Source organism: Nuphar pumila, chromosome 8 (genome assembly GCF_984573655.1).
Source record: "Nuphar pumila chromosome 8, dmNupPumi1.hap1.1, whole genome shotgun sequence".
NCBI classification, from domain to species: Eukaryota; Viridiplantae; Streptophyta; class Magnoliopsida; order Nymphaeales; family Nymphaeaceae; genus Nuphar; species Nuphar pumila.
Window position 1 is genome coordinate 119,773,601 of NC_143256.1, and position 12,840 is coordinate 119,786,440.

The 12,840-nt window shown below is 39.1% G+C and overlaps 1 protein-coding gene across 1 annotated transcript; it reads left to right on the forward strand.

Annotated features, from left to right (window-relative positions):
• The first annotated feature begins 2,113 nt into the window (after positions 1–2,113).
• LOC149830420 (uncharacterized) lies at positions 2,114–11,584 on the forward strand. Its single transcript, XM_090016500.1, has 5 exons — positions 2,114–2,344; positions 2,765–3,107; positions 8,093–8,361; positions 10,288–10,484; positions 11,006–11,584. The coding sequence occupies exons 1-5, from the start codon at positions 2,155–2,157 to the stop codon at positions 11,480–11,482; spliced, it is 1,476 nt and encodes a 491-aa protein (XP_089872626.1). The 5' UTR covers positions 2,114–2,154; the 3' UTR covers positions 11,483–11,584.
• Positions 11,585–12,840: the final 1,256 nt, after the last annotated feature.

Genomic DNA, 12,840 nt, shown 5'->3' on the forward strand with positions numbered 1-12,840 from the left:
TTATGGTCCATACATTTGAAAATGAATATGATTGGACAGATAACAAAGCACGCCATATCCGGATTTGGGTTTAAAGTTTGAGGAGAAATCCATAATATTTTTGAATTTATAACCGGAAAAAATTAGAACCCACAGGAAGACAACCCGCCATACCTACAGTCGCCGTGCCGTGCTCACAACATAAAACTCCGAGGCTAGGACCCGTGCCCCCGGGGCATATGCTACCATAGAAATCGAACCTTAACTACCCGTTTAGCAGCTAAGGCCCCACCCCACTAAGCCCTCGGGCTAGAATCCATGATATTTGAGTATGATTTTTTTTTTTTAAAATTTGTGCTTCCCACAGAATGCATTTGATTGTCAGATCATTGATCTTTGATCCCATTCTAGCATGAGACTCATTTTATATCCATGTCCTTTTTCTTTTGTAAAAATTAGGAAAAAACTGATTTGCTCACCAAGTTCATTTGTTGCAAACAAAATAGACTCTAATATTGGATTTAGTTATTGCAAACAAAGAGTAATGAGTTAAATTGGAGCTAAAGCGCAATGATCATCCATTAAGATTGTCAGGGCACACAAAAATGCAAAAATATCTTTAAAACACGATTTTTTAAAAAAAAAACCTTTAGTGGCGCACTAAAAGCACTGGCCTTGCTAAAGGTCAGATTTTAGTATCCCACTAAAAGCCAAACTCAATTTTGAAAAGTGTCTTTAGTAGCAGACTAAACACGCCGCTAAAGGCCTTAGACCTTTAGCGAGATATTTCTTAGCACTTTTAGTGCGCCGATAAAGGGTTTTGGACACAATTTTTGTTTGTGCTGACGGTCTATCAACACACACAATGGATGATCAGCATACTTTAACTCCTCTTTATCATCAAATAGGGGTGGCAATCGGGTCGGGTTGGCGTGTCAGCATACCTCAACCCGAACCCGACCCGTTTATTAAACGGGTCGGCTGTGGCAAACACGAACCCGACCCGTTTAATAAACGGGTAACCCGACACGACCCGCCAACCCATTTAATAAATGGGTTGGGTCGGGTAAACGGGTTTTCAGGTTGGCGGGTTGACGGATCGGGTTGGCAGGTAGGTGGGTCAGGTTGACGGGTTGGCGGGTCGGGTTGACGGGTTGACCCACCCGCCTAACCCGTTTATTAAACAGGTCAGCCTGGTTGGCGGGTTGGCATACCCCCAACCCAAACCCGACCTGTTTAATAAACGGGTTACACGGGTCGGCCCGTTTATTAAACGGGTTGGCTTAAGCCCAACCCGAACCCGCCTAAGAGTCGGGTTGGCCGGTCGGGTTGGCGGGTCGTGTCAGAAATTGCCACCCCTATCATCAAATGGGTTTAGCACAAACCATACTACAAGCAAAATAGGTTCTAAATTTTGAAATCCAATAGATTTTTTTTTTTTAATAATCAGTTTTTTATAATCCTAAACCAATAGATGGCAATCGTCGAGCCAAAGATACATGACTCTCTCTCTCTCTCTCGCGCCTTTTTTTAAAAATAATTTAATCTCTCTCATGATCATTATTAATTTATTATCAAATAACTGAATTTAAATGGGGTTTGAAATTATAGAATCCAAGATCCTAGTTTCTAAAACACTAAAACTCAAAATGTCACATCGTTTCGTTTTCATCACTTGGGGACCAACAAAAGAATGCACATGCATTTGATACAGGACTAGTAAACAAGCCGAACGTCCCTTGCGATGCGCAATCAAACACCGTCTTAGTCAGATCCAAGTCCGAACCACTGGTAACAATCTAGGGATGTCAACGGCTCAGATGTAACCCAACATCCAACCCAAATCAGAATCCGATTAGTCTTGTTCTATTGCTAAATCTGAATCCGATTTGCACTCAAACCTGGACCTCGGATCTTAAGCTAGTCTGATTTGGGTTGGCTTTTATCTGTTCATCAGAATCTGATTGGTTTAAACTCGATTAGGTCGGTCTCGGTAATGCCTAGATCCGACCCGTTTACATCCAGTGGCTTCAATCAGCCAATTGGATCCCTCCCTCGTGCCATGCTTCAAACTTCACAACTTTGCAAAAAAAATTTATTTGACCTATATCCTTGGGGCCACTGTGTGTGTGTGTGTGTGTGTGAGAGAGAGAGAGAGAGAGAGAGAGAGAGAGAATGCATCTGAGCGAGAACGAAGGCATCGAAGGGAACACCTTCGTGGTGACGGGAGGCGCTGGTTTCGTGGGATCCGCCCTCTGTCTGGAGCTCGTCAGGAGGGGAGCCCGTGAGGTTCGATCCCTCGACCTCCGCCCCAACTCCCCCTGGACCCCTCTCATCAAAGACAAGGGCGTCATCTGCATAATCGGTAACCCACAAACTCCCCATCTCACTCAATCCGACCATTCAGCCGTTTTACTCGATCACCCACCACGTTTCCCGTGATACTTCACCACCATTCACCTCTGAATCGATCAGTCCGAATTGGGTTCCATTGATCCGTCGTTCCGTAAAAACCATCGTCTCTCTAACCAAATTCAATACCAAATGCGGATGATCTGATTTCTTCGTCAATATGAAGTTCTTTTTTATCTTCTTACCTTGAATGTTCTTAGTTCTGAATGCTTCTGTTCAACTAGCGTAATTGATCTCGTCAATTAATGTTGAAAATTTAGGGGTTTGGCTGTATTTATTTGATGCAATTTTCGCAAAATTTTTTATTTTGTTAACTTAATTTGTGAGATTGACAGGCCCAGGCGACGAATTTTGATTTTTTGGATTGTTTTAGGGGATGTGTGCAAGAAGAAGGACGTCGAGAAAGCGGTGCGGGGCGCCAATTGCGTCTTCCACCTTGCTTCTTATGGCATGTCCGGCAAGGAAATGCTCCAAGCTTCTCGTGCTGATGAAGTCAATATAAACGGGACCTGCCATGTCTTGGATGCTTGCTTCCGGTTCGGGGTCAGGAGGCTGGTGTATGTGAGCACTTATAATGTGGTGTTTGGTGGGAAGGAGATCGTGAACGGGAACGAGTCGGTGAATTACTTCCCGACCCATGCGCATGTTGATCCGTACGGTCGGAGCAAATCGCTCGCCGAACAGTTGGTTCTGAAGAGCAGCGGCCGGCCTTCCAAGTAGGTGTTGATGTGTTCTTGTGTTCTTTCTACTTGAATGTTAGGAAAAACCACGAGCAAGAGACAATCAAAAGGAAACAAAGAACAAGAACGATCAAACAAAACACAAAAAGAACACAGATTTACGTGGAAAAACCTCTCCTCAAATCCGAGAGAGAGTAAAAAACCACGGCCGCCCAGAGAGAAATATTATTGCTCTTAACAGACAGTTACAAGCTCAGGAAAGAAAAGCGAGAATATAAACAAGGCAAGGGCGACAACCCTAACCCTAACCAAATCGGGTCGGATCCACTGTAAACCGGGTCCCAAACATAAGCCCCAGAAAAATTTCTTCTGGGGGGCGCTGCCCCCATATACCCTCCCGCCAGGGGCAGCCCCCCTTGGACCCCCGCCCACTGAACCGCGCAGCGGGACCCGCGCCGGGGGGAGCCGCGGACCCCCTTCGTGCAGGGTCAAAAACAGTGAATCAGGCTCCATAACTCATCACTGAATTCCTCTGTTTAATTTCCTTTTATGCAAGAATGTGAATCGTGAACAGATGTTCCACCTGTAGAAAGTTGCCCTGACTCTCATCATCTGGCTTTTTAAAATTCAAGCTGGTTATTGATCATTTAGAGTGATTGAATGGAGGGGAAAATGCTTTTTTCTTATCGTATTTTGTTGATACAACTCTTCACTTTGTATTCATATAACTACGTTTTTTACAGATCAAGTTTCCCATAATGTACTCGCTTGTTCTATGGATTCATGTGATTGTTATGCCGGATGTGTTTGACATAGTTTCAGACATTGATACCTAAACTAACATGACATCTTTGATTCTTTCTATGTAACACCCTCTATTTTCTAACCCTGCTTTACCTGCATTTTTTTTTACATGGGGTTTGTAGTATATGGGTTCATTGGATCTAAGGCCGATCCCAAACCCTTGAGTTTTGGTCCTATAGAGGAGACCAGATATGATTGTTTTGTTGGATTTGGATTTGCATCCAATCCAAGGGGTGTATTGGCCATTCTTGAGAAAGGTATAAGGCATTTTGGGCAAGAGACGTGATCGTAATTTTTGAATAAGCGTTGGACATTTTTGGTAAGGGCATGTGATATTTTTTTGCAGCCAAGTGCTTTTTAGGTATAGAAGAGATGCTTTTGGCATTTTTTGCATAGAGGGCGTTTTAGGTACTTTGGATGTAGGACTTGTGGGGTTGCCACATGGCCTCATCTCCTCTCAAATTTTGTTCATAGTTTGAAAACTCACACCCTTTCTCATCATTAGGATTCTTCTTTTTATTTTTTTTCTTTCCATCTCTCTTTAACCTATTTCCTCTCTCTCTCTCTCTTACTACTTTTCACTCCCTCCCTCTTCCCTTACTATTTTTTTCTCCCTCTTGTGAGAAGAGGTTGTAGGGTGTGGAGTACGGCTGGTGGTGGCATTTTTTCTGCTTGTTGGAGGAGTTTTTTTTTTGGTGCATAGGACATTCAGTTGCTAGCTGTTTGGAGTTCTAGTTTTCTTGGTTTTTAGCTTTTTAGATGTATGATCCCCAACTCTATTATTTTTTAGTTGGTATGTAGCATGTAAGTGTAATTTTTTTATGCATGTAGTTAGAAAATCATGTTTAGGATAAGTGTAATTCAGTTTATATATATACATGTTATCCTATGTGTTTCTGCAGAAATCTCAATATATATATATATATATATATATATATATATAAACATACATGCTGAACCATTTTTTTCTGGAGAATTTGAATCTATGTTTGTGCATAAGTGTTGTATTGCATGTTGTGTATGGATGAGTATTGACCTGTGTGTAACTTGAGGGCCAGTTTTGTTTAAGGTATTGACCAGTGTTGTGAAAAGCGTTGAGGCGTAGCGAGGCGCTCCACCAAAATCTGAGGCGAAGCATAAGCCTCGAGGCGCAAAGCGTAAGCCTCAATTTTTTTTTTAAAACTTAAAAAAACTATAAAAATTATCTAAAATTATAAATAAATAAGAAATGCCTTATTGATGAAGCACCAACCAACACGAAATAAAAAATCTCAAATAAATACGGAAAAAATATGAGATAATTAGTATAAAGAAAAATAATGTCTAGATTTTTTTTTATAGAAAGAAAAATTTAGACAAAACCTTAGCTTATATTAGTATCTTTTCTGGGGTACATTAATCCACGGGAAACAGAACTAGGAGACAGAATTCTACACAGAATTTTATATCAACAATAACTAATCATACTTCACAGAATATTTGCAATGTTGAGAGAAAAAACTGAAGCAAAACATCAATGGGAGAGACATCAACTGGAGGAAATCAAGGCAACATGGATATCTCGAGAGAAAAAAATCAAGGCAACATGCACGCCTCACCCTGAGGCGCGCCTCGCCTCGAGGTGTACGCCTTTGTGCATTTGCGCCTCAAGCCTGTGCCTCAAGGCACAAAGGCCCTCGCCTTGAGGCGAGGCGTGCTTTTTGCGCCTTGAGGCACATTTTTAATAACACTGGTATTGACCCAATTGTACCTTGAGAGTATGGTGTCAGGTGTGGCATGATGCATGTGATTGAGAAATGACATTAATAATTAATAATAAGTTACTATATCATTTTTGTCATTTTCTATAAGATAAGGTGATGTTACTCGTCATGAGAAAGAGTTTATAACGAACTCGTCAAAGTTGTTTGGTGGTTTTTCGTCATGGGTGGTTGACTTAGTCCTAGGTCAAATGTTGACCCGTCCCCTACCACAATGCTTAGGGGACAAGGGATTTCAATATTGAAGGCGAAGGTAAAGTTGTGGTCGTATGCCTAGTAGTGCACTACATTGACCGTAGAGAGAGTGACGAGGTATCTCAAACTCTGGGTCTTCGGGAGAGATATCTTGACGAAGGATCCCAGACCCTTGTGCAAGTGTCTCGATATCCTTCAGGGGTTAAAATGAATAAAGAAATGGTTGAATAAAACCCTATGAGAGGGCCGAAGCACCCAAAATAGCTAGGGGAGTGGTACCCTGATGGTTAATCAGGATCGTAATCTAATAATATGATTTGTGTAAGCATGTCATTTATCTCAAAAGAAACTAAATGAAACGAGTTAAAAGACACTCACTCATGAAGGTAAGATATGACATTTGCATGTGTACTTCTCGTATTAAGCGACTTGAGGGTTGACTCTTTTTGCTTATAATTTTGAGTGTTTTGAAAACTTTTCACGTTTTTGCCTTACATATGGTACTAGCTAGAAATTAGGTAAGAGTCTACGGGGTCATATTGAGACATCGAGTTATCTCGTTCCTCCTTAAATGTTTTTCAGGTGCTCAGTAGACGGTCGGATGGCGCAGTACACGGGGATTCGAGGACCCTGAGGATCTGGATTGGACTGCTTCTAAGGTTTTTTTGATGATTTGTACTCTGATAATGTTTTTGTAATGAATTTGTAAACTTTTATTGGATGATATTTGTACTTCCAAATTTTGTAAACTTTCACAAATGATATACGTATTTTGCCCAAACTCGAGTAGTATTTGCTATCCAACGTTTTCAATTTGATTATAGGTTTGTCTCAAAGTTTACGATTAAAGTCTTCTGCTGTGTTTCATAAAAGAAAAGAAAAAGATATTTTAAAAATATATATTTTGAGAAAAATTTGGTTCATGACATTCTAATCTTTGTGTAACGAGATCGGTAGACTTATTTTGTAATGTTTAATTAATGGCATATTTTTAAGGAACAAGATCAGTATATTGAAACATTATAATTTTTTGTCTTTCATCAATATTTATATCACCGATAGAATAGAAAGGATATCAATGTGTGCAAATGTATGTTTTCTACCTATGTCACATGAGTGCGGGTGCAGCACTTTAAAAAAACTTGGGTGTGAAGGTGCGGCAAAAATATAAATATAAAAATATATAATATATATATATATATATATATATAAAGTCCAAAAGTTGGACATAAATGACCCTGAGTGCGGTCAACACACCCAGGGTCAGGTTGACCTTACCGGGTGCCGCACCCGCACCCATGTCGCGTCGCGTCGAAGCGGGTGCAGCACCCAGTTGGCCGAGTCCCTATGACATAGTTTTCTACCGTGGTCTTTTTTATGGTATTCCATTGACAGCATGTTTTGCATATCAATGGCCATTACTTGTTAATGTGTGAAAACATTTTAAATATGTATTTTATTTTGTTAATTTTCACATTTCTTTATGTTCATTTACTATCGAGATAGGAAATACATTCTAGAACTTGGTTTCTAGGAGAACCTTAAAAGTAAAACTGGGTTTAGTAGTACAATAGTGTTGTTCGTAGAGAATTCTTTGAGAAGGGCACCATGAAAGTTGATGACAAGGAATGGAGTTTCAGCATCTGAATGTTGAAAAACCTGGAACTGGAAGCTGAATCTTGCAGTATTTGAGGCCATGGCTTGAAAATCTTGTGACTCACGACCTGACCCGTTCAATCTTAGACTTGAGATATGGCTTGGTCAACCCAATGATTGGTTGGGTTTTACTAACTTGTGATTAAAACTTAAAAAATTGAAAATATGAGTGTGGATATGTGAGGACTGGATCAACCAGTTGGGTTGACCCAGTAGGATGGGGCTACTCAGATGACTTGGAACAATCACTGGGTCAGTCAACCTGCCAGGTTCTTAGATTATATTTAAGATTCTTGCCACAAATGTCCACGTTTTGGTAAAAACTAAACTAATTTTCAAGCACTTCTTAATGCGAGTTTTCCAATGTTTATGCACGATCCCATTTTTTCAGAACAAGTTCAAGGGATATGCTTTATTAGCAAACAATAGATTGGGGTTCATTAGAACCAATGCTACAAGCTTCCAAAATCCGGTGTGAATATGCAGTTAGTTTTTCTTGCTGTCTATTTTCTGTGTACATTTATTGTTGTTATCATTTTTGTTCTTTAATTTATTTTCATGTTTGTGCATTCTTAAGATTGATGATATTACCTTGTTTGATGGCAGAAAGGGGCAGTCAACTCTTTATACTTGTGCAATCCGTGCTGCTGCTATTTATGGACCTGGTGAGGAAAGGCACCTCCCAAGAATTTTATCATTAGTGAAGTTGGGACTTTTCAAATTCAGAATAGGTGACGAGACAGTTCGTACAGACTGGGTTTATGTGGATAATCTTGTAATTGCACTTTTACTGGCAAGCATGGGACTTTTGGATGATATTCCTGGTAGAAGGGGGCATCCTATAGCTTCTGGACAGCCATATTTCATATCTGATGGTAATGTCCAAGTGTACTTTCTTGAATCATCTGGCCATGGAAGACAACTATTTAATCACAACTACGATGGTTTCAAATTTATATCTGAACGTCATTGCAGATTGTTTTGTTTTTGTCTTGTGTTCCTTAGCTTTCACCTGTCTGAAAACTCACTAAGGTGCCTGTTAAAATGTATACTTTTGTAATTTGTCATGATCCTCAGGGGTATTTTTTGTCTTTTTATCCTATGTAATTAGAATAGTCCACTAGGGACTTGTACTTTTTTCTCCTTTTATTTTTTTCTTTTCTTTTTATTAATTGACCAAGGGAATTTTGGCTTTTGCCATAATCGTTGGGACTCATCCCAATGGTCATAAATATGACCGTTGGGGAGCTCCCAACGACTCTATGAGAGCGCCCCTCTTGGTCCCCTTTGATGTATAAATAGGGGCTGTTAGCCCTTCTTCTTTAATGCTTTTTAAGCATATTATTAATACATTGTTTATATTTTTTATGTGTTCTTGTTTGTGAACATTGTGCTTAGCCCTTTGTGGCTCTTTGTATCTTGCCCATTAGTGGCTTCTTACTTGTGTGGTTGTGCGCTCTCTATACCCTCTTGTTGCATCCTCCTTGTTCACTTGGATTTCATTACAGTGCCATGATGCATTCCTTCATTTTGTTGATACTTGCATTTCAGTGTGCACTTTGTATTATTGACATGATTATGGGAGTCAGCAAATAGGTGAAGACTTAGCTTTGTGTTGCTTTATTTTTTGGGCTTTGATATGCTGCCTGAAGCTGCAGCAGATGCATTGTTATGAGAATTTATAAATAGTTTTTCACACTTCTTGTCCATTTTCGTGCTTAAATTTAGAGTAAGGTAACCTGCTATGAGAGAGTTTTCATGAACAGACTCATTAATCTCTACAGCTCGATATACTTTTTACTGTCATTGACACAATCAATAATTATCATGCCATACTTTTCTTTTCTTCTCCTTTATAAGTAAAATGGAAGTTTCTGCAAGTCAGTTATTCAAATATTTCATAGTAGAGGCATGCACATGAAAAAGAGAAATTTCCATGTGCTAGCTACGAGAAAAATCTGCACATCGCATGAATTTGTCCCTTGGATTGGCTTAATACCCTTTGGCTGATATTAAAGGGGGCTCTAAATTTTATGCCTTGAACTATGAACAAAAACTAATCTGTTGCACCTGGTGAATTCTAGGAAGTTATGTCTAAAAGTGATTATTTAACAAGTGGTACAACTTATCAACTACAAGAAAGAGTTAGTCCTATGTTGCTTTTGCTGGACATAAAATTCTGCCTACCAATTGTCATTCAGTTTGTATCAGAGTTGACACATTTGTAGCTTTACTAATTTGATCTGTGTATGCAAATTGTGAGCTGCATATAAGAGGTTGAAGCATATCCAACAAGCAATTTTTGTGAACAATAGTCTATTTCAAGTATTTTTTTATTATCATTATGAATAGATTCTTGACCGGACTTTGGCGTGAGGTTGGGGCTGGCTTAATTTGCAAGTGGGGTTGCTGTTACTGTGAAATTTTGTCCTGATACATATCTTGATTTTGGTGAAACACTAATGATGCTGTGTCTCTTGTTTTTGTTGTATCTTTGTACCTTGCAACTTTGCGTCACCCATGTAGGTTATTGGTAATGCTGATTCAAGTCTGCGATGACAGCTTAATTTTAGCTAGTTGTCTTGTTAAAAGGTACAATGTCTAGAGTCTAGACCAAGAAGCTACATAAAAATTAAAGATGATCATAAATTCTTTCAGTTATGCATCTCGTCTCTTAGATTAGCTTTATTTTACCATCTTTCCATTACTCGTGTCTTCATATCTTTCGGAAGCAGATGCTTGCATGTTCTTTTGTTTTATGTGATGATTATGTCATTATGGATAGATAAACTTCTTTACAGGAGCACCAGTGAATACTTTTGAGTTTCTTCGACCATTGATCTTAAGTTTGGATTATGATTTCCCAAGTCATACGATAAAGGTTTCCCATGCTCTTATTCTGGCACATTTTTTCTGGACTATCTATACACTTCTATATCCATGGTTGAACCATTCGTGGCTTCCTCAGCCAATGCTTCTTCCTTCAGAAGTACATAAGGTCAGTGCTTATTTTTGTGTTGCTCTGATTAAGTGTTGCCCGTCTTTGTGAATGGATTTGATTTGGGTTGCACATACAGTTGTTATCATAAAAAATATTTCATATTGGAACACCATAAAGTTATGATTCTTTTATGTACTGTATCATCTCATGACTCCATTTAAAAACAAGAATTGTTGAAAATTATTATAGGAATTGCCTACACGTATTTCCTGTGAGAGTGGAGGTAATGTATTAGTTCTAGTTGAGATAGATGAAACCTTTTGATGACACCTGGTAACAACTCTCTCCAGTTGTGCGCTGCGCTGCATTTTCGTTTTCATTGCCGCTAATAAAATGTTTTCCTTGTTTACATTTTGAAAATTAAAGATGCATTTGAAGCTCAAAATCCAGTAAATGGTGCAATTTTTTGGCCAGAAAAGGATGAGCTATACAGTTGTGCAGCATGAGGTGCAGTTAAAATAAAATACACATCCCATGGGAATATATCAAGGCATTCAATTTATTCTCTACTTTGACAGGTTGGTGTGACTCATTACTTCTCCATACTAAAGGCGAAGCAGGAGCTTGGTTATGAGCCTCTGATTAGTCCACGAGAGGGGATGGCGGAGACAATTGCATACTGGAAGGAGAGGAAGAGGAGGATGGTAGATGGACCGACTATTTGCATATGGCTTTTTAGCATAATCGGCATGGCTTTGGTTATCTGTTCAGCTGTTGTGCCATATCCATATCTTGGTCCTTTTGAATGTGCGAGGACTCTTAATCTCTTTGTCTTCCGATCTCTGTGGATGGTTCGGTTGGTTGCAGTTGTGGCATCAGCTTTACATGTCATAGAAGCTGTATATGCGTGGTACCTGGCTAAGAGGGTGGATCCCACCAACGCAAAATGCTGGTTTTGGCAGACCTTTGCTCTTGGCATTTTTTCCTTGAGGTTTCTGTTGAAAAAGCGCAAAGGAGCTGAAAGAGAGCCGTTGTCTGATTTTGCAAGAAAGTAATTGAATGCAAGAAAGGATGTAATCTATTATCATTAGGTGTAATGAAGGATTTCTTTTCCATGAATAACATACCCCAAGAAGACTGGGTTGCTGGCCTCTAAATTACAGAGTTTTTTTTTCTTTTCTTTTGTGCGGTTCTGGCTTTTTATGGGGGGGGGGGGGGTTGAGAGGGTGTTGGCTAATCGTTTTAACTTAAAAAGTTTTATGTTTTTTTCAAGGTATCTTTACCAATTCTTGAGGGTATATTCATATATAAAAGGCATTAATAATAACTGACATCATTAGTTTGTCAATTTCGCTATTCTATTGCCTACCGCCGGAGCTTTTGAATAAAAACCAAATTTCTGAGAATATTGTGAGATTTTCCTTTGCTGAGATTTTTCAGATAAGGTCCTTCTGAAGCATATTTATCAATTCCTATTCATTCTTATGCTGCATAACAATGGGCTTGTATTGATGTAACTTAACTGTGAATTCATCATTTGTCCTGTTTCTTACAGATATTCTTCTTTAGATAGCTTTGTTTTGATGTTTTGATTCGTGAAAAAAAAAAATCTTGCATCTATTAAGGATCTATATTTTTCAAAATTGAAAATAACAAGATTTAAACTCCAAACCTATTACACTAAGCTCAAACTAGTTCATTTAGAAAACAAATACATTGTTTTAAAGCTATAAAAATACTTGTTACTAGTTTACGAGTCTATATACGGGTCTCCGAATGGTTGGTACGTCTCCTTGTGGTGGAAGGTTGCAGGTTCAAAACTAGGGGTGGCAATCGGGTCGGGTTGGCGGGTTGGTGTGTCAGCATACCTCAACCCGAACCCGACCCGTTTATTAAACGGTTCGGCTGTGGCAAACACGAACCCGACCCGTTTAATAAACGAGTAACCCGACACGACCCGCCAACCCATTTAATAAATGGGTTGGGTCGGGTAAACAGGTTTTCAGGTTCGCGGGTCAGGTTGGCGGGTTGACGGATCGGGTAGGCAGGTTGGCGGGTCGTGTCAGAAATTGCCACCCCTATTCAAAACCCAATGCTACGTGAATAATAACTGGTGGGTCTGCCCATAGTAACAAAAGTTAAAAACTGCAAAATCTGGGGAGTAAAAACCTTGGGAGATTTTGAAAATTTTCATAAATCTCGTATTTTTTGGCAAAATCTTGGGAATAGAAAATAAATTAAAATTATAAAAAATAATTTGTATAGAAAAATATAAATAAAACACATTTAAAAATGAAAATCTAGTGATAAATATCTGCTAAAATGGTAAATATCACTATATTTGTCATGTATTGAAAATCTCGGGAGAAATTGCCGTTTTAAACTTTCAGGTAATTTCTCGCCATATTATCGC